Genomic DNA, 22,726 nt, shown 5'->3' with positions numbered 1-22,726 from the left:
GCAGTTTGCAAGAGGCCTCACTTTCTGTTCACACACAGTCAGGGTTGGAGTGAAAGTATGGGTGAGGAAAGAACAGAGCAATACACGAATACATTCCGCTCTGTCTCTATCGCTAACGGTACGTTTCGACCAGAAGTGGTGCCTCCGCTTGACAACTCTTCACTGCAAAAGGTTGTCCGCTTCGTGGGCGTGGGCGTATGCGGGAACCTATAGAGAGTAAGTAAGTAAGTAAATACATTTTGAAAAAAAACCGATGTATTATTAGCTAGCTAGCTAGTTAGCTACAGCAGGCCACTGTGTGTAGGCTAATGAGCTGCTTATTAGCTATCTAGCTAGCCAACTTTACATATTATAGCTAAGTGAAATATCATCAGCTAGTTAACTTCATATTAGCTTAGCTTGCTATCTTGATGTAAGCCTATTTATCATTGTAAATTAAAAACTCATGCCCCAAATGAATTTATAGATAACAGCAATGGAAGAGGGTGAAAGGATTTCTGCTCCACTTAGTCAGTGCTGTCTAATTGTAATAAAATGTAGCCTGTTTCTTTGTGATGTCTGTCCTCAGATATGGAGAGCTGCAAAAGCCTGTCTATAGATGAAGAGGTCCCAGTGAATGTCCCAGGAGACTGCTGGCATATCCTTGTATGCCATGAGTTGTATGTGTACTTATGTTAGTAAATGTTTTATACAAGATTACAGTTAAAAGTCACACATAATGTAGGCTACAAATGTATTACAACTGTAGCAGGCCAATCCTTCTCCTAGAGGTATGCTGGGAGTGCAGGCTTCTGTTCCAGCTCAGCACTAACACTCCTGATTCAACTTATGAAACCTAATGAGTTGATAATAATGTGTATTATTTCTGTGCTGGAATAGAAGTTTGCTCACTCAGTAGATCAGGAAGTGGAACAAGGTTGGCCACCTCTGGTAGGGACTGTCGTGACATGGCTATCATTGATGTGACGACTGTTATTTTATTAAATCAATGAACTATGTTTAATTATTAGACATGATTAAATTAATCATGTAACAATTAACTCATTAGCAATCTTGGGGCACCACGGGAAAAGTTAGTTTAATGAGTTAGCGTTTCCCGAATTAACTCAAGAATATATCAGAATATATCTTTATCATACCAGTCATCCATTAATCATTATTACCTCATATCAGTTTCATTCTGAAAGTCGTTGACTTCATAAATCTGTACGAACCCTAGTCTAAATGATGATTCAGCGATACACAAATTGGCTTAATTATTTATTTACTAACTAACTAAAGAATCACACAGAAATACATCAACACACACAGTATAGGTTGAATTGATTACTAACATAATGCAATGAAAAGTCTCTAGTGGAATAACCCGATATGATGGCTTGTTACACAATGAAAGGGGGGGAGAAAGAGCAGGAGAGACAGAGAGTGGGCTTATTGTACATACATGTGGAAAATACGCTCATCGTAAATATGGATATTTAGCACCCTAACAAGCACTCATTCGGATGGATTTAGAAATGCAACACATATTTACACTTGTATGTCTTTGTCGTCTTTCTGTTGAAATCGCCCGGTCCGTCTATGGGGAGTCAGTTCAACAGAAGTCTCTGATTTGTCCACCAGAGGTCACAATGTCCTTAGAAGTTGTAGTAGTAGGCTTCTTTGTCTCGGAGTGTTCACTAGACAAGATCCTTCAGAGGTGTTCTTTGGTCGAGTTTACCAGACTAAAGTACTTAAACAGCTGCAGACTGAATGTTCCTGTGTAATCTAGAGAGTTTCTATCCATTTCGTGACATTCAGCTCATGCTGTCGGTCACGCTGGTCTGTATTGAAATTGCAACCATTTCAGCGTATTCAGCTCGCGCTGCACGTATACTGGTCTAATATGTTAATTATTCAGCGAGTCCTTTTATGCACTCGCCTTGGAGGGTGGTTCCATCACGTTGCCACAATGTCTGTGCTCACGTTGGCGTGGTTACTGACTTGGCAAAAGTTTATATGAAAAAAAATTATCTCATTTAGAAGGCTAAAATCACATTTCATCTTCTCACAAATAGTTTCAAATTTAATCATATAAATTACAACATTTAGATGTAAATCTGATAACTGGGACATATACATTTGTAGAGTTACCGTTATCTTGTTATACCATCCTTAATGACATCACAAAACAATACACTTTTGACATGATTATTGTTTGGATCTCCACAAACCATTTCCCACATTTTTTTATGTTACAAATATTGTTTCATTATCCACTTTTGGATATTGGAGTTTTGGCGGCAGATTCTCTCTCTACACACATCATATTCCTTTGTTCAGTACTGCCGGGCTAGAGAGAGAAAGCTTATGACTGGTCGTTACAGTTATAAAACTGGCCCACTTCCCCCCTTCCTCTCTGGTGTGAGAGAGGGGGGGGGGCTCTCTTTTATCCTCACCCTGGAAGGAAAGTCATGACAGGACTTTTTTGTTCACCTAGAAATTATGCTTTAGTAATAGTAGTTTACTTACTAATGTCTAACATTTACAAACAAGTTAGATTATTTGTACATTCTGAAATTATATTTTGATTAATTTAATGTTGATTAATTGAAGTGAAGTTTTAAAACTTGTTTTAATTGTTAACTTAAAAACAATATTCAAGAAGAACTCGTGTCAATGTTCATTCATCACAGATCGCAATTTTGCAATAAAAAGGTGTGAAGGGGATCTGTGTTACTTTGTTGCTTTCTCAAACTAACATTACCTTTTTGTCCAGATGTGAGCTCTCCAATCGGTTTTATTTGATTGTCACTCTGTCTCAGGATATCAGCCATGTGAACCCATTTTGCAGCTTATCATAATGGCATGCACCACCAATGCAGCCATAGCCATATGCCTACAATATGATGGCATAACTGGCCTAATGAACATGTGCAATCAATGTGCCCTTGTCATTGTACATCTGAAGCAGAGAAAAGCTAAACTCACACATCAATTGTATATTGTTGAGCTAGCTATATGTTCTCAATTTAAAAATTATACCAGTAGATAATGTATATGAGGCTAACCATAAGCCAGATTTTCTACATTATTTTTCTGACATGAAATTGTTTAGTGCAAATGCAACCCTAGGTACAGTACTGTACATGAAAATAAGGAGCTGACAATTTGTAGGGTAATTAAAATGTCAAAAAGGAAAATAATGGGGCATGGGGAGCGTTGTAATTATACCTTGTTTATTTGCTGAGAATGATTTTAGAATACACAGACAAAATCAGAAGGTCAATGGCATGGAGGAGGATTGTAGAGATGTTGTTGTTGATGGTGGTTAAAGAGAGATTTGCACAACAATGTTTGCAATTCAAAGCCACAATTTCCTTTACCCAAAGTACCCAGTCATGTGTATGTCGGCCTATGTATTTTACAGGAAGTGAGCTTTCATCATCAATGTCATGACACAAGTATAATGAAAGAGCCATTAACTATAATATATGAACATTTTATTGTTATGATACTATAATCGAATTGGTAGCATATTACATGGGAAATGCATGCTAAGTGAATCATTAGCACTGTTATAATGTGTGTTACTGGTACTTTCTGGGCAAATTTTACAATTTAATTTACTCAACACATTCACAAATGCTGGGTTTGATCACAGTTTTGAGGTTTAGGTTGATTGAGGTTCATAACTAACTAGCAGCACAAGCAAACTTTGTTGTGCAAATCTCTCTTCACCCACCATCAACACCAACAGTCTCTGCAATCCTCTTGACCTTATGATTTTGTCTCTGTATTCTACACGCTTGTGTGATCTAGAACCTAAAAGGGTTCTTCGGCTGTCCCCATAGGAGAACCCTTTGAAGAACCCTTTTTGGTCCCAGGTAGAACACATTTGGTTCCAAGTAGAACCATTTTAGGTTTCAAATATAACTCTTTCCACAGCAAGTTCTACATGGAACCAGAAAGGATTTTACCTGGAATTGAAAAGGGTTGGCCTATGGGGACAGCCAAAGAACCCTTTTGGAACCCTTTTTTCTAAGAGTGTAGCAAAGCAAAATCATACAGAATTGGAAAACCAGACACAGCGATGATTGGCTTTCCTCCATCTCTTTTGGTTGTGCATGCCCGGAACTAATGACACGCAGAACTATGTTTCATGAACGGAAGATTTTCACGCAAACGTCTGCTCCCACCTGATTGGTTAATTGCAGCGGTGGCCGTGTTCAATTTGCATAAAGTAGAGCAGAGCTGAACTTTTTCTATCGCTCCGCTAGCAGGGTTTGCGCCCCTCACCTTCCCACAATCCCCTGTGCATTGCTCCTTGTGCTCCCGTTGAAAATGAATGGGGGCGGAGCTTTGTCTGGCGAATTTGGAAGTGGTGGAAACCCTACATAACACTCAACAAGTGCTCACCCTTGGTTTTTGTCCTCCTTTTCTCTCTCTCTCTCTCTCTCTCTCTCTATATATATATATATATATATATATATATACATATATATCGCTCTCTCTCTCGCTCTCTCTCCCTCTGTCTCTCTCTCCCTCTGTCTCTCTCTCTGTTTCTCTCTCTCTCTGTTACAGGATGGGCACAGTGGATCCCAGTGTGTCTCCCAGCCTACCACCCCTGGTGCCATGCCTGTCCCCTCTCCCCTGTCCCCCAGCCCAGCCAGCCTGTCCTCCTACCATGGGGATGACAGTGACAGCATCAGCAGCCCCGTCTGGCCAAAGACTCCCTCCAGCCCTGTATGACACGCCTCCTTACAATTTAACCAATATCTTCCAATGTTTTATTTCTTGTTGTTTTTTTCCAGTACGATGACTGATTTCAGTAGTTGTGTAAGTTTGCAAGGTTGGAGCTAATTCCATATCTCTCTCCATCTCTTCCGACTCAGAAGCTCAACTCGTCCACCATGACTAACGAGCGAATCACGCGCCTGTATGATATGGGTGGGGAGCCGGAGAGGCGTGGCTGGGTGGACCGGTACCTGTCCTTCATGGAGGAGAGGGGTACACCTGTCCCCCACCTTCCCGCCGTGGGCAAGAAGCCCCTGGACCTCTGCAGACTCTACATGGCTGTCAGGGAGATAGGGGGCCTAGCCATGGTGAGAGACAACCACTGAGTTCATTTCATTATGTCTTACAGGACTGAAATATACTGATTTATGTCTTACAGGACTGAAATATCAGTGCTTTTCTCATGTATTGCTGGACTGAAATACCGTAGCGCTATACACTATCGATGTGGTTTATTAAACTTGTCAATATCACTTATTTGGTAGTAGCTTTGAAGTGGGGAAAAGCAAATGTTTAGTAGTTTCAAGCCAGGATACATACAGTGGACTAACATGCCATTGTATTAATGCTTTCCTGTCTCCCTTCCCATCCTTCCTCTCCTCCATACATCCTCTCCCCTCCCCTCAAAGGTGAACAAGAACAAGAAGTGGCGTGAGCTGTCCACCAATCTGAGTGTTGGTACCTCCAGTAGCTCAGCCAGCTGTCTGAAGAAGCAGTACATCCAGTACCTGTTTGCCTATGAGTGTAAGGTGGAGCGAGGAGAGGACCAGCCGGCCGACAGCAACACTGGGACTGGGGGGGACAACAGGAAGCAGGCCAAGGTGCAGCCGCCCTCTCCTGGTAAGGACCGACACTGACACTGATGATGATGATGATTGTGATGATGATGGTGGTGATGATAGTAATGATTTTACATTGTATCAGGTGAAACTGTACTGTATGCTGACTTCAATGCACCAGCAAGATAGTCTTACTAGATGGGAGAATGTGTGCCTTTTCTCGGACTGGTATGGTGTCTTGGAATAGCATTTTGAACAACATTAAAAACAAGCAAGTTACAGCACCTCTGAGCAGAGATATGGCTTGATGTGATTACCGTGTTAAAAATGTTAAGTCATGTAATTCTGGGTTATGCTGCTATGCTATTTATAAGACAAAGTTTTTGATTTGCATGTTGTCCCTGACACTGTGTTTCTAAGCACAATTACGGTGCCCAGCTAAGGAGAGAGAGCTGGAGCGTGAAGGTCACATCTCTAATTCAGAGTGGTGATGAGAAGAGTGACCTACCCTGCTTTTTAAATAGAACACCAACACCTCAGCTGCCTGAGTCACACCAGATTGCTTTTACTAAAGGGCTGGAGAGGAGTACCTACCTTCATCACACACACACACACACACACACACACACACACACACACACACACACACACACACACACACACACACGTAGACATACACCTACTCAGCCATATGTCTGCATCCCAGCCTCTTAGACTCTTGATGGAGACATAACCTTCTGATATGAATATTTACCTTCATTTTGAGCCAGGTCAGTGCATCTATTTACTGGAACATACACTAAAATAGAATATACTGTAAGCTGAAGCAGAATTAAATATGTGTACATTTAAGAACCAGAGCAGTCGTTATTACCTCCACTTACAGTAGATGACATAGTGCTGTGTGATTGATTGAAGAGGAGAGAGAACCATGTCCGCACTGTGCTCTTAACACAGGAGAGACCTCATGTTGGCCCGATCTGTCTATCTGTCTATCTATCTCTAACACCTACTAACTATCCCGCTATCTATCCAGCCATCAATCCTGCTCCCAGGTGCCTGCCTGGCTGCCTGCTTCACTGACCATGTCAGTGTATAGCTGACAGCTAGGTGATGATGTCACAGAGTAGAGAAAGCTGTTGAGCAGCAAAGAGGAGTTGTTGGGAGGGAGGAGTCAGAGGAGGGGAGGGGGATCCCCCTGAGATTGATTCATGAGGATGGAATAATGGATATTAACAACGCTGACCTCCAGTCAACCTCTATTCACTCTCACACACACCTGTGAGCCAGCGCTTTCTGTCTTATGTCATCAACCTTTACACTCACACACCTGTGAGCCAGCGCTTTCTGTCTTATGTCATCAACCTTTACACTCACACACCTGTGAGCCAGCGCTTTCTGTCTTATGTCATCAACCTTTACACTCACACACACCTCTCTCTTCCTCTCGCTCCCTCATTTCTCTCTCTCTCTAAACGTAGAATAAAGGGCACTTGGGTTCACGCTGTGTAAATGTCCCCTCCCTCCCTCCTAGTGTTGCCTGCCTGTCTACCTGTCTTTCTGCCTGCCTCCTTCCCAGTGTTGTCTGTCTGCCTGCCTGTCTACCTGTCTTTCTGCCTGCCTCCTTCCCAGTGTTGTCTGTCTGCCTGCCTGTATGCCTATCTGTATCCCTGTCTGTCTGTCTGCCTGCCTGTCTGCCTTACTTCCTGTCTGCCTCCCTCCCAGTGTTGTCTGTCTGCCTGCCTGCCTGTCTGTTTATATGCTTGTCTGTCTGTATGCCTGTATGCCTGTTTCAAATCAAATCAAATGTATTTATAAAGCCATTTTTACATCGACAGATGTCACAAAGTGAAACCCAGCCTAAAACTCCAAACAGCATGTCTGTCTGCCTGCCTATTTGTATGTCTGTCTGCCTGCCAATTTTTCTGCCTGTCTGCAGCATCTGAGGGATAGGAATGCTCTTAACCTCCAGTAACCACTGGATCCATTGTTTAGTTTCTGAGTTACATACATTTACATTTTAGTCATTTAGCAGACGCTCTTATCCAGAGCAACTTACAGTAGTGAACGCATACATTTCATACAATTTCATACATTTTTTTCTGTGCTGGCCCCCCGTGGGAATCGAACCCACAACCCTGGCGTTGCAAACACCATGCTCTACCAACTGAGCTACAGGGAAGGCTTGGCTATGGAGCAGAGGAGATATCCTGGAGAGAGGAGAATCCCAAAGACCACCCCATGCCCTCTCCTTTTCTCCCCCTCTGTCCCTCACTCCCTCTCTCCCAGCCCCACTGAAAGCATCAGTCTCTCTCCCTCTCTTTCTCTCTCTCTCCCTCTCTCTCTCTGGGAGGCAGGTAGCCTATAGGTTAAGAGCGCTGGACCAGTAACCGAAGGTTCAAATCCCCGAACCAGCAAAGTTGAAAAATCTGCAGTTCTGCCCTTGAGCAAAGAAGTTAACCCCCGACAACAACTGCTCCCATCGCTCAGATGCAGCAGGCAGACAGGCAGACAAATAGGCAGGCAGGCAGAAAAATAGGCGGACAGACAGACAAATAGGCAGGCAGGCAGGCAGACAGACAGACAAATAGGCAGGCAGACAGACATGCTGTTTGGAGTTTTAGGCTGGGTTTCTGTATAGCACTATGTGACATCTGCTGATGTAAAAATGGCTTTATAAATACATTTGATTTGATATGAAACAGGCATACAGACATGATGACGTGGATTAAGGCAGCTCCCCAGACCTCTCTGAGTCAGAGGGGTTGGGTTGAATGCAGAAGACACATTTTGGTTGAATGCAGTCAGTTGTGCAACTGACTAGGTATCCCCTTTCCCTCCCTCCCTCCCTCCCTCCCTCCCTCCCTCCCTCCCTCCCTCCCTCCCTCCCTCCCTCCCTCCCTCCCTCCCTCTACCCTCTAACTGTTGTGGTGGCAGGGGGTACTGTTGAATAATTCAGAAGTAGTATGAATTTTTTAAGCCATTCTTTATTCCTGTTAGAGGCGTGCGGTGCAGAGAAAGGCCATGAAGGCTGTTTCAGAGGAGCTGTTACACTAAACGCTCAATCACATATCCAGCATCTCTTATCTTCTAAAACTAGCCATCATGTTTTCCTTCATTCCTACTTCATACATGCCTTTTTCCTCTTTCGCTTTGTAGGGTCTTCATGTGTAATGCTGCGTGGCATTACATAGTTTCCTGTGTTGTTACAGACCTTCAATAATTTAATATTCCTATGCGCTGAAAAATTCATAGCCATGGCATCATATAATTTATGCATCATATGGTATGATACTAGCTTCATATCATTCTAGCTACCTTACCCCTGAGTGAAGTGTAGCATGGCCGAATCTCTGGTACAGTAGTCTGTTACTCTCTCTGATATACTGTAGGGAGTGCACAATACAGTATAGCACAGTACAGCCTGCATGTGGGTGAGCCTCACCCTTACAGACACCCTCCCCCTTCGTCTTTAACTACAGTTGTGCCCTCAGGCATAACCTCCACATGAACCCCTCACTGAGTTCACTCTGCCAAAAATGGAAAACGATCTTCAAAAAGCTGCAAAATAAAACTCTCCACAGCGACTGCGGCAAGTTTGGCGCTCTCCAATGAGCTATTCCCACAGAGAGGCCTTCTCTTCCTCCTGTTTCCCTCTTTTCCTCCTCCTCCCCCCCTTCTTCTTCTCTTCCTCCTCTTCTCCTGCTCCTTCTTAGCAGTCCCTGCATTCCCCCTCTACTCTCGGCAGGCAGGTGCTGAGGCTCGTGCTAACGTGTGGTGGTTAGTGAGCACGGTTGCGGAGTATTGGATTACATGTGATAAATTACATGTAAGGGATTACAAAAAATGGTAACTGTAATCTGTTACGTTACCAGCAAAAATATTGTAATCAGATGACAGATACTTTTGAAAAACTATATGATTACTTTAAGGATTACTTTTAAATTTGGAAAGGATGTTTGTGAAAAAAAATCTTTGACACTTCTCTGTTTTCTTAATAACATTCAAATCAGTATTGAAAGAAGGCGCAAGTGTAAGTTTGTACCACCTAGGCATTTCTGACCAAAACTCAGAGACCACTATGATGACACACCAAATGTGTTTGATGGATCGCGGGAAAAGAGCAGGAATAGGCTTTTATAGGCTACAGTCTTCCAATGGTGAGACTGCTGTCGGCATCAAAAGATTATCCAACTTGAATAAATGCTTGGAGGTAAGGCTGAGAGCAGTGGTGTAGTCTACGGCGATACGGATATCACTTATTATTGATATCTACATAGCACATTGATGTGAATCACACTGCTGCTCTCTCATTTAGCTATTTGCACCTTACGGATTATGGTTGTTGTGGATGGCTGTACAGAAATCTAAATGTGTATTTGAACCCAATAATGGTTGAATTCAAGAAGTTTAAGCTGCCTATCAATCATTGTTTTTGAAACCAGTGGACAGCCAGTGAAAAATGCGCTCTTGCAACAGCTGCATAATGCGGATCCCAGCCTATGGAATAAAAGTGGGACTAATTCATGCTGATAAATAATAATACTCCATAGGCCTAATGGACACATGCTCAAACTTGCTCACTTTTGATAGACTTAAAGGGGCAATCTGTAGCTGGTACATACATTTTTGGACTTATAAATTATAGATATTAATGTAAAGATATAATTTAATCGTATAATTATATGCAGTAGAAAGCGATGGGTTAGAAGAAGCCTACATAACCAAACCATAAAGTAAAATTTAACATCCATATCTGGCCAGCTATGTACTGTAAACTTTAACATTGATTTACCCTGCAATAGATGTCGTTCAATTGGTAACATACATTTTTGTCTTCTTCTAATGCCTCTTAAGGGGAAAGTAATCTAAAAGTAACTGAATGTAATCAAATTATGTTACTGAGTTTGGGTAATCCAAAAGTTATGTTACTGATTACAATTTTGGACAGGTAACTAGCAACTGTAATGGAATACATTTAGAAAGTAACCTACCCAACCCTGTTAGTGAGATAGGCCCCAGCGGGCCTTCTGATAGGCTAAAAGATTTGGGGCCTCACATACAGTGCCTTCGGAAAGTATTCAGACCGCCTGACTTTTTCCACATTTTGTTATGTTTTAAGATGGATTAAATAAAAAAAATCCTCAGCAATCTACACACAACACTCCATAATGACAAAGCAAAAACAGAAAAACCTTATTTACACCCTTTGCTATGAGACTTGAAATTGAACTCAGGGGAATCCTGTTTCCGTTGATCATCCTTTTTTTTTTGTAACCAATTGAAAGTTACAGTCTTGTCCCATCGCTGCAACTCCCCCATGGACTCGCGAGAGGTGAAGGTCGAGACGTCACGCGTCCTCCGAAACACGACCCTGCCAAACCGCACTGCTTCTTGGCACACTGCTCACTGAACCCAGCCACACCAATGTGTTGGAGGAAACACCGTCCAGCTGGCAACCGATGTCAGGTTGCAGGAGCCCAGCCCGCTACAAGGACTTGCCAAAGCGCAATGGGACAAGGAAATCCTGGCTGGCCAAACACTGGGACAATTGTGTGCCGCATAGGTCTCCCGGTCACGGCCGGCTGTGACACAGCCTGGAATTGAACCTGGGTCTGTAGTGATGCCTCAAGCACTGCAAAGCAGTGCCTTAGACCGCTGCGCCTCCATTGATCATCCTTGAGATGTTTCTACAACTTGAGGTCCAGCTGTGGTAAATTATATTGATTGGACATGATTTGGAAAGGCATACACCTGTCTATATAAGGTCCCACAGTTGACAGAGCATGTCAGAGCAAAAACAAAGCCATGAGGTCGAAGGATTGTGTTGAGGCACAGATCTGGGGAAAGGTACCAAGAAGCATTGAAGGTCCCCAAGAACACAGTGGCCTCCATCATTCTTAAATGGAAGAAGTTTGAAATCACCAATGTTCTTCCTAGAGCTGGCCGCCTGGCCAAACTGAGCTATTGAGGGAGAAGGGCCTTGGTCAGGGAGGTGACCAAGAACCCGATGGTCACTCTGACAGAGCTCTAGAGTTCCTCTGTGGAGATGGGAGAACCTTCCTGAAGGACAACCAACTCTGCAGCACTCCACCAATCAGGCCTTTATGTTAGAGTGGCCAGACAGAAGACACTCCTCAGTAAAAGGCACATGACAGCCCGCTTGGAATTTGTCAAAATGCACTTAAAGACTCTCAGACCAGGAAAACAAGATTCTCTGGTCTCATGAAACTAAGATTGAACTCTTTGGCCTGAATGCCAAGCGTCACGTCTGGAGGAAACCTGGCACCATCCCTACGGTGAAGCATGTTGGTGGCAGCATCATACTGTGGGGGTGTTTTTCAGTGGCAGGGACTGGGAGACTAGTCAGGATCGAGGGAAAGATGAACACAGCAAAGTACAGAGAGATCCGGAGTGGCTTCGGGACAAGCCAGGAGTGGCTTCGGGACAAGTTTCTGAATGTTCTTGACTGGCCCAGCTATAGTCCAGACTTGAACATCTCTGGAGAGACCTGAAAATAGCTGTGCAGCAACGCTCCCCATCCAACCTAACAGAGCTTGAGAGGATCTGTACAGAGGAATGGGAGAAACTCCCCAAGTACAGGTGTGCCAAGCTTGTAGCGTCATAGCCAAGAAGACTCGAGGCTGTAATTGCTGCCAAATGTGCTTCAACAAAGTACTGAGTAAAGGGTCTGAATTCTTATGTAAATGTGATATTTCTATTTTGTATTTTTTATAAATTAGCAAACATTTCTAAAAACCTGTTTTTGCTTTGCCATTATGGGGTATTGTGTGTAGACTGACAGGGGGAAAAACAATGTAATACATTTTAGAATAAGGCTGTAACCAAACAAAATGTGGAAAAAGTCAAGGGGTCTGAATACTTTCCGAAGGCATTGTATGTCACCCCTGTCCTTGGCCGTGGTGGTGGCATGGTTGTTACATTTACATAAGGGAAATGCTGGAAACAGGGAATTTCAGGTTTTGGCCTGGGAACCCCCTCTCAACCCCCTAACCCCCGCTCCTCAGCTCCCCCCACGCTAAATCTGCCTGGTCACTATACACTAAATAGGACATTTCCTATTCATTTATAACCAACTGTGTGTTCTATCGCTCTCTCAAATGTTCTCTCTTTCCATGTATCTCTCTCTCCTCTCTCCATTTCTCTCTCTCAATTTCTCTCTCTCAAATTGTTCTTACAGGCTAGTCTGCTACACATGAGCACAGTGGTGCATGACAACTGAGGGTTGAATGTTTATGTACTGTAGGGTTTTAACCCAATAAAGGTGATTTAAAAATGTTCCCCCTCTCTGCTTCCCCCCTCTATCTCTCTCTTTCTCTCCCTTTATCTTTTGTGCTTTTTAACAGCTAACTCAGGGTCCCTTCAGGGCCCCCAGACCCCCCTGTCATCAGGCAGCAGCTCCATGGCAGAGATGTCAGGTGACCTGAAGCCTCCCACCCCAGCCACCACCCCCCAGGGACAGGGACAGGTCACCCCCATCCCAGCCAGCAGGTATACCATGATCCCCTCTCATTCAAGCACTCTCACTGCTGAGAGTGTATGTGACTGTGTTTGTATGTATACATAACATATATATCCTCTTTACCTCAGTTAGTATCACTGTACGTACAGTGCCTTCAGAAAGTAATCAGACCCCTTGACTTTTTCCATATTTTGTTAGGTTACAGCTTTATTTTGAAAATAATTAAATAGTTTTTTTCCTCATCAATCTACACACAATACTCCATAATGACAGGCAAAAACAGGTTTTTCAAAGGTTTTGCTAATTTATAAAAAAAAACGGAAATATCACATTTACATAAGTATTCAGACCCTTTACTCAGTACTTTGTTGAAGCACTTTTGTCAGCGATTAAAGGCTTGAGTCTTCTTGGGTATGACGCTATAAGCTTGGCACACCTGTATTTGCCGAGTTTCTCCCATTCTTCTCTGCAGATCTTCTCAAGCTCTGTCATTTTGGATGGGGAGGGTAACCGCAGAGCTATTTTCAGGTCTTCCCAGAGATGTTCGATCGGGTTCAAGTCCAGGCTCTGGCTGGGCCACTCAAGGACATTCAGAGACTTGTCCTGAAGCCACTTCTGCGTTGTCTTGGCTGTGTGCTTAGGGTTGTCCTGTTGGAAGGTGAACCTTCATCCCAGTCTGAGGTCCTGAGCGCTCTGGAGCAGGTTTTTATCAAGGATCTCTCTGTTCTTTGCTCCATTCATCTTTGCATCGATCCTGAGTAGTCTCCTAGTCCCTGCCGCTGAAAAACATCCCCACAGTATGATGCTGCCACCACCATGCTTCATCGTAGGGATGGTGCCAGGTTTCCTCCAGACGTGACTGCTTGGCATTCAGGCCAAAGAGTTCAATCTTGGTTTCATCAGACCAACAAAACAAAAAAAGAATCTTGCTTCTCATGGTCTGAGAGTCTTTAGGCGCATTTGGAAAACTCCAAGTGGGCTGTCATATACCTTTTACTGTGGAGTGGCTTCCATCTGGCCACTCTAACATAAAGGTCTGATTGGTGGAGTGCTGCAGAGATGGTAGTCCTTTTTGGAAGGTTCTCCCATCTCCACAGAGGAACTCTAGAGCTCTGTCAGAGTTACCATCGGGTTCTTGGGTACCTCTCTGACCAAGGCCCTTCTCCACCGGTTGCTCAGTTTGGCCGGGCGGCCAGCTCTAGGAAGAGTCTTGGTGGTTCCAAACTTCTTCCATTTAAGAATGTGTTCTTGGGGAACTTCAATGCTGTAGAAATGTTTTGGTACCCTTCCCAGATCTGTGCCTCGACACAATCCTGTCTCAGAGCTCTACGAACAATTCCTTTGACCTCATGGCTTGGTTTTTGCTCTGACATGCACTGTCAACTGTGGGACCATATTTAGACAGTTGTGTGCCTTTCCAAATCATGTCCAATCAACTGATTTTACCACAGGTGGACTCCAAGTTGTAGAAACATCTCATGGATGATCAATGGAAACAGGATGCAACTGAGCACAATTTCGAGTCTCATAACAAAGGGTCTGAATACTTATGTAAATAAGGTATTTATGTTTTTTATGTTTTTAATTTTTTTTTTAAACTGTTTTTGCTTTGTCATTATGGGGTATTGTGTGCAGATTGCTGAGGAGTTTTTGTTATTTAATCAATTTTAGAATAAAGCTGTAACGTAACAATGTGGAAAAAGTCAATGGGTCTGAATACTTTCCGAAGCACTGTATATTAAAGTGTCTAGAGGTGTGTCAAACATACGGCCCACGGGCCGGATCTGGGCAACGAGGGTGTCCAATCTGGCCTGCAGGTGGTTTGAGTAAAAAAAGAAAAAAAAATGTATGTGAACTGTGGGGGAAACAAACTCAGTATTCTATAAATTGATTAAAACCTAATGAAAACTGTGTAGAAATGATAAAGGACCTTTATTCATACAGTTTCTTGACCATGTCCAGCTCGCTAAAAATCACCCAAACCAAATTCTAAGAACAATGGACTATTTTAAGCAAATTTTGACAACAATGAAATATAGCACCTTTTCAATGTGGCCCTACGGACCTCGTTGAAGACCGAATGCGCCCCCCGGGGAAAAATGAATTTGACAGCCCTGATCTAGATCCTCACCTTTTACCCCTCTCCCTCTATCTCTAGGAGCAGTGTTGTGAGTGTGCAGGACCCGTTCTCTGAGGTGAGCGACCCGGCCTTCCAGAAGCGTAACTCTCTCCCCCTGGGGGGCTCTGGGGGTGTGTACCAGCAAGGGGTCAACATGCCCCCTAACATGATGATGAGGATGCAGTACGAGAAGGACCCCTTCGTTGGCATGAGAAAGGGTGAGTAGACCATGAACCCAGGCACTGGCACAGACTTACCACCATACAGTACATAGCAATAAGCTGATGAGTTGTACAAACATGGCAAATGCAGAGTGTAGTCCTACTGCGACTTTCTCAGAACTTTTTAATAACATCACGCCAGACTAAATTGCATGTGACAACATTATATATATATCTTTTTTAAACATTCTTGTAATGTTTTACAGGAACTTACAACTAGAAGTCCAGCAGTGCGATGGGCACTGTGTCCTCTACTAGGGTTGTTAGTTGTCTGTCTGAGCACCGTGCCGGGCAGGCTGGCAGGCTAGCAGGCAGGCTGGCAGGCGGGCAGGCTGGCGGGCAGGGAGGCAGGCTGGCAGGCAGGCTGGCAGGCTGGCAGGGAGGCAGGCTGGCAGGCAGGCTGGCAGGGAGGCAGGCTGGCAGGCAGGCTGGCAGGGAGTCAGGCAGGCTGGCAGGCAGGCAGGCAGGCTGGCAGGCAGGCAGGCAGGCAGGCAGGCAGGCTGGCAGGCAGGCAGGCTGGCAGGCAGGCTGGCAGGCAGGCAGGCTGGCAGGGAGGCAGGCAGGCAGGCTGGCAGGCAGGCAGGCAGGCTGGCAGGCAGGCAGGCAGGCAGGCAGGCCAGCTGGCTGGTGGTTTACAGAGTGGGACAGATACCTGTCTTTTACTGGTATGACTGGAACGTCAAAGCTGTTTGTCAAAGGCACTTTGCATATATTAGTCACACTGATGTCATTGTATGTCTCTCGTCCTAGCTTCATCTTTCCATTTTCCCTTTTTTACTTAATGTTGTTTTTTTTCCGTCTTTTGGGCAACACCTGATTTGACCGACTGTTCATTTGGATTGGTTCACCTCTGAGAGCAGAGGATGATTGGAGTTTGGATGCTGGGTTCTGAGAAATGTTGTCTCTGAGTGAATAACATAGCTGGGTTTTCATCACAGGACATTGCAGGATCTCCTGATCATGCTGAAAGATATTATTATTAGTAGGAGACTAGTGCCACCTAGTGAATAAAGCATTACATCAACAACACTAGAAATATAAACTGTGTTTTCAGCATACTGTCCATTCATACTGTGTTCCTCTGGTCATTCTCCACAGTGGCAGGAGGGGAGCCCTACATGCCAGGCCAGATGTCAAGTGGTGGCATACAGGATATGTATGGCAGGTCTACATCAGGCATGGGCCAGCGCTCCCAGTACCCATATGGACCAGGCTACGACAGGAGGTAAGCAGTTTAGAAACCAATTCTGCATTGTTTACATGTATTCATGCAAACTAAAGGCTTGACTGTCTGTCTTCCAGACCAGACCATCTGATGGGGATGGAGGGGAGCATGGGCCCCCCCGGGAACCAGAGCAACATGGGACCTTCCAACAGCGAGGGCAGCATTTACTCTCCCAACAGATACCCCTCCCAGCAGAGGTGAGGAGCACCACCATCCACCATAATAGTGTTAGTGTTGATGTCTAGAAACTTCCTTTCTGTTCATCAGCGACTAATTGATTTCCTCCTCTGCAGACACGAAGGCTACGCGCAGCAGTACCCTGGCATGTCATATGGAATGCACCCCTCAGGGATGTACCCTCAACAACAGGTGAGAGACAGACACACTAAGGAGCTCATTGAGCAGGCCTCGTGATGCAGGCACAGCAGAGTTTAGTTTAATGATTGGTTTAGTATTGAATGTTATTGGAATAAAATAATCACCTTGGAATCTTTTGCTTCTCCACATGGATACAAGCGCCCCATGGAGGGCATGTACGGGTCCCCAGGCAAGAGACATGAGGGGGAGATGTACGGCCCCCCAGCAAAGAGGCATGAGGGGGAGATGTACGGCCCCCCAGCAAAGAGGCATGAGGGGGAGATGTACGGCCCCCCAGGCAAGAGACATGAGGGGGAGATGTACGGCCCCCCAGCAAAGAGGCATGAGGGGGAGATGTACGGCCCCCCAGCAAAGAGACATGAGGGGGAGATGTACGGCCCCCCAGCAAAGAGAATTGAGGGGGAGATGTACGGCCCCCCAGCAAAGAGACATGAGGGGGAGATGTATGCCATGCAGTATAGGGGCCAGCAGCCTGACATGTACAACCACTACACCACTGGTTACTCTGGACCTGAGAGGAGGCCCATGCAGGGCCAGTTCCCCTACCCTTCCCCCTATAGCCGAGAGCGCATGCAGGCCTCTGGCCAGGGGCAGCACCCCCAGCACCCCATGGGCCCCCAGATGATGTCCGGGGGGCCACCCTCTAACAACGGAGTGGAAGGACCCCAGGGGCCCAACATGTGGCCCTCTAGTACAGACATGGGTTATCCCTACCCCAACAGACAGGGGGCAACCTCCCAGGTACCGCCATACGGTCCTATGGGGAGAGGAGATGATTTGGAGGGCCGACCCATCCAGGATGGTCAGTGGCTTGGGCACGGAGGCCATCGTCAGTCCTCCTACATGTCAGGTGGTATGACCCCCATGTCCTCCCGCCAGCCCCCCTCTGCATACCAGACCTCCCCCTCCATGACAAACCACCTGCCCCGAGCCCCCAGCCCCGGATCCTTCCAGCGCTCCATGGAGGCACGCATGTCCCCCAACAAAGCTGTCTTTATGGGCTCCATGAAGATGCCAGGCAAACCAGGGATCCCCATGCCAGGGCAGGGTAATGGGCACCAAGGCCAAGTCGCACCTAACCTGCTGAGAGATCTCAACTACCCTCTAGGATCTGTAGAGGCCACCATGCCCGTTTTCAAGCCACGTCGCAAAATTACCTCAAAAGACACTGGTAAGAGATCTTTCTAATGTCTTTCTAATGTCCTGTAAAGTCAAACTAGCACTGGGATTATGGTGATCATCTTGATATCTGTGACAGGTATTAATTACAAACCTTTCTCCTCTAACCCCTGTGTTCTCCACAGGAACCCCAGAGGCGTGGCGAGTGATGATGTCTCTGAAGTCAGGTCTGCTGGGTGAGAGTACGTGGGCCCTGGACACCATCAACATCCTGCTGTATGATGACAGATCTGTGGCCTCCTTCACTCTCACACAGGTAACTGGAGACACTCTGCACACTCTTCTCTTACTATCGTTCTTAACCATACCGGGATTGAGTCTTGATGTCACTCTGAAATTATTTACATTTAGTCATGCTTGACAGTTCTCCACCCCAACACAAAGCAACACATCTTTATCAGAATACGCTGTAGATAATAAGGGACGCTAAAGTGCCCTAATGCCATGTGTTATTTTGTTGTCTGCAGTTGCCTGGCTTCCTGGAGCTGATAGTGGAGTACTTCAGACGCTGTGTGATGGAGATCTTTGGCATCCTGGAGGAGTATGAGATAGGGACCATCGGCCAGAAGACCCTCCTTGGGGCTGAAGCCTGTGACCAGGGGGAGGAGCTGACCTCTGAACCTGAGATGGACTGTGAGGCCAGCCAACCAGAGCCTGAGCAGGAGCAGGAGCAGGAGGTGGAGAGGGGGGAGACGGAGAAGGGGGAAGTAGAAAAGCGGGAAGAGAAACCTGTTGACATCACAGAGAAAATGACAGCGGAAGTGATGTCACCCCCCAATGCAACGGAACCAGCCCCTGAGGGAACAAAGGAGGAATCTGAAGCCGAGATTAAGGTAAAGAAGGAAGAGGGGGAGAAAGAAGAGGAGGGGGAGAAAGAAGAGGAGGGGGAGAAAGAAGAGGATGGGGAGAAAGAAAAGGGGAAAGAGAAAGAGGAGAGTGAAAAGCCAACTGAGAGTAAGGAAGCCTCAGCTGAAAGTAAGGAAGACTCTCCTTATCAGGCTCCTTCAGAGCACGAGCCAAGGCCACAACAGGCCAGCAAGTACGACAAATTCCCTGTCAAGATCCTGCACAAAGAGGACCTGATTGAGGATATGACAGAGCAGCTGGGTCACGTGACAGAGTTCACTAGCGGACTGCTCCACTGGCAGGCAGGCGGGGGTGATTCCACCGCCCACATCCAGGCCCACTTTGAGCGCAGGGGAGAGCAACCTGACAGGATGGAGGGAGAGAGAGAGGAATGTGCCAGTCTCAATAAAGAACAGGACACAGAGGTGGGAAAGCAGACAGAGAAGGGTATCACTGCCACCATCGATGATATACTGTGTGCCCGGTTAGGGGCTTTGTCAGAGGGTCACTCTACCCACTCTGCCCCCACCTACCCCTTCAGGCTGCACCAGGGAGGGGGCCACCAGCACATCACCCTGCTAGAGGACGAGCCCCGCTGTCTGGACGAGGCTCCCCTCTCCACGTCCTCTCCCTGGCAGGACTCCCTGGCCAAACGCTGCCTCTGTGTGTCCAACATCATCCGCAGCCTCTCCTTCATCCCTGGGAACGACTCAGACATGTCCCGTCACCCAGGCCTGGTGCTTATCCTGGGCAGACTGCTGTTGCTACAGCACCTGCACCCAGAGAGGAAGAGGACGCCACCTAGCTACCAGAGACAGGAGGTGCAGGAGCGGGGCCTGGCCTGCAGTAAGGACGAGTGGTGGTGGAACTGTCTCGCTACACTCAGGGAGAACACCTTGGTCACTCTGGCTAACATCTCCGGCCAGCTGGACCTGTCCCTCTACCCTGAGACCATCTGCCTGCCCATCCTGAACGGCCTGCTCCACTGGATGGTGTGTCCCTCTGCCGAGGCCCAGGACCCCTTCTCTTCGGCCGCCCCCCACTCGCCCCTCACCCCCCAGAGACTGGTGCTGGAGTGCCTTTGCAAGCTGAGCATTCAGGACAACAACGTGGACCTGCTGCTGGCCACGCCGCCCTTCAGCCGCCAGGAGAAGCTGTACGCCACCCTGGTGCGTTACGTGGGCCAGCGTAAGAACCAGGTGTACCGCGAGATGGCCGTGGCCACCCTCTCCAACCTGGCTCAGGGAGACTCCACAGCAGCACGCGCCATCGCCATACAGAAGAATAGTGTGGGTAACCTGATGGGCTTCCTGGAGGACGGAGTGAGCATGGCCCAGTACCAGCAGAACCCCCACAGCATGCTGCACATGGCCCACCCCCCCCCCATGGAGCCCCCCAGCATTAACATGATGTGTCGGGCTGCCAAAGCTCTGCTGGCTATGGCCAAGGTGGAGGAGAACAGGCCAGAGTTTGTCCTGTATGAGGGACGAATCCTGGACATCTCCATCTCCTCTGTGCTCAACCAGGGGGTGGCCAGCATCATATGTGAAGTACTTTTTCAGTTTGTAAAGAAATTATGACAGCAGGATAGACGGACCTGAGCCAAGAGACAGACAGAGAGACGATGAGAGGAACACGTTATTCTGTGGTTTTATATTTTTATTTAAATGAAATGGAAGAACTTTTTTTTTATATATAAATATATATATAGCTCCTCTGCCCCCATTAACGCTTTGGTTTTGGGATTTGAAAGATGATTTTAATACAGATATTTAATACCTGCTGTTGTTTAAGTGTATATTGTTTGAATACTTATTTTTCTTATGTTTTCTTTTGTTTAACCAAAGCTGGTGCCAGATTTTGGAGAGGATTCTTTCATTTCATTTTTCTCTTTTGAAATGTTTTGGAATTGTATAAATGTTCAAATCTGTATTGACCGTATGTGGTTTGTTTTGTTTACAAAGATCATATTTATTTAAAATGTGAAAAATATTGTGGATAAAACTTAACTTGCCAAACTTTCAGAAAAAGAAAACACTGATTTTAAACAAACATGTAAACGTTTCCATTGCTGGAGAAAATGTGCAATAGGCCTAGTGCAAGTTGTCTGTTCATGGCACTTGCAATATGTAATTTTGACCATGGGTAGGCAGTGTTGCATCAGCCAATTAGAAAAAATTGAAAAGATTGTCCTCATTTTAACAGTGTCAAATGTTTGACTTGCTTCATTATTGTCAATCATTGCTACTACATCTGGGAGTCAACTTTCACAAAAGAACAGTATCTTAAGCACTTGTGTTGCATTTGTTTTATTTCCTTTTTAACTCAAGTTGGCGCTATGTACTGTATATAGACTGTTGTACATTGGAAACACCTTCACTTTCTTTGAGTTTTGGTTGACTCTACATTCACTATCAAAAAAAGTTTCAGATTATTACAACTACTTTTTATTATTGGTGAGATTTGTTATTGTTATTATACATATTTTGTTATTGGGGTCAGATATTTGAACCTGGAGGTTGTGTAGGTCTCTGTATGTATAACGTTCCTCTACGCATTGTACTATAGCTTCAAGCTGATCAAAACAATATTTGGTGATCAAATGTGAAAGTGCCAGGGTCAGGGATAACTAGCTGAGGTTACAGAACTTGTGAATATATTTATTTTATTGTATGTCCTCCATTCATGTAAATGGGTATATTTTTGAGCCAAGACAATGTAGTTCAAAAATAAACCTCAGAAAAGAACCCACAACACACACAAGATATGACAACTCATTGTAAATCTGCCTTTTTTCTTCTGACTCATTGACTGTCTTTGACTTGATATACATATTTATACTCTATGTTCCAGCATGTTATGAATAAAATGTACATTGACTATTTGAGAGCTTGGGACTGTAGCGTTCTATCTGCAAAAAGAGCGCACACTGGTGACTGTAACTGTGCTGCTAGCAACAATTTAATTACGCTTTTTTGCCAACGTTTAGTGACACCGGCCCTATTCAACGGGTGTTCGTAAATTCGTCAGTTATTCTGTGCTCTGGCACACTCTGAAATTGGAGTAGATAGCCAGAGTGAATTTACAAACACACCCTGTATAGGAAGAGAACATTGAACAGAACAAAATGCTGATCAAATTGGAGATAGAACTTTATAGTCCCAAGCTCTCATATTGTTAAAGGCCCAATGCAGCCATTTTTATCTCAATATCAAATCATTTCTGGGTAACATTTAAGTACCTTACTCTGATTGTTTTCAATTAAAATGGTCAAAATAAACAAAAATAGCTTCTTAGCAAAGAGCAATTTCTCAAGCAAGAATTTAGCTAGGACTGTCTGGAGGTGGTTTGAGTGTGGAGAGGAAAACTGAAAACTACCTGTAATTGGCAGAGAGGTTTGGAACTATCTCTCTTATTGGTCTATTAATTAATTAACCACCTGGTGATTTCACCAGGCAGGCCAAAACTCCATCTCACCAAAACAGTCTGAAATTTCAGGCAGTCTTTTCAAACAGTTCTTACATTTAAAGGGGCATTAAGTGGAGTGTGCGGAGGAGAGGGGTGACATGGTTAAAAACCAGGCAGGCTGCAACGTTCTGGATAAATTGCGGGGGTTTGATGGCACAAGTGGGGAGCCCAGCTAAAAGTGAGTTGCAGTAGTCCAGGCGGGACAGGACAAGTGTCTGAATTAGGACCTGCACCGCTTCCTGTGTGAGGTAG

The 22,726-nt window shown here is 45.4% G+C and overlaps 1 protein-coding gene across 1 annotated transcript in view; it reads left to right on the top strand.

Moving 5' to 3' along the window:
- The window catches only part of LOC106575065 (AT-rich interactive domain-containing protein 1B), a 196,546-nt gene extending 174,767 nt beyond the window's left edge, over window positions 1-21,779 (top strand). Inside the window, exons 8-18 of the mRNA XM_082971199.1 lie at window positions 4,564-4,725; window positions 4,875-5,084; window positions 5,406-5,616; window positions 12,923-13,067; window positions 15,197-15,375; window positions 16,477-16,603; window positions 16,681-16,800; window positions 16,897-16,972; window positions 17,120-18,152; window positions 18,286-18,416; window positions 18,628-21,779. Coding sequence (XP_082827325.1) covers window positions 4,564-4,725; window positions 4,875-5,084; window positions 5,406-5,616; window positions 12,923-13,067; window positions 15,197-15,375; window positions 16,477-16,603; window positions 16,681-16,800; window positions 16,897-16,972; window positions 17,120-18,152; window positions 18,286-18,416; window positions 18,628-20,586 — 4,353 coding nt within the window. The 3' untranslated portion in view covers window positions 20,587-21,779. The remainder of the gene's footprint in view (window positions 1-4,563; window positions 4,726-4,874; window positions 5,085-5,405; window positions 5,617-12,922; window positions 13,068-15,196; window positions 15,376-16,476; window positions 16,604-16,680; window positions 16,801-16,896; window positions 16,973-17,119; window positions 18,153-18,285; window positions 18,417-18,627) is intronic.
- Window positions 21,780-22,726: the final 947 nt, after the last annotated feature.

The sequence above is a fragment of the Salmo salar genome, chromosome 01 (genome assembly GCF_965601325.2).
Source record: "Salmo salar chromosome 01, fSalSal1, whole genome shotgun sequence".
NCBI lineage: Eukaryota > Metazoa > Chordata > Actinopteri > Salmoniformes > Salmonidae > Salmo > Salmo salar.
Note: the sequence above shows the minus strand (reverse complement) of the source record. Positions and strands in the feature narration are given on the sequence as shown.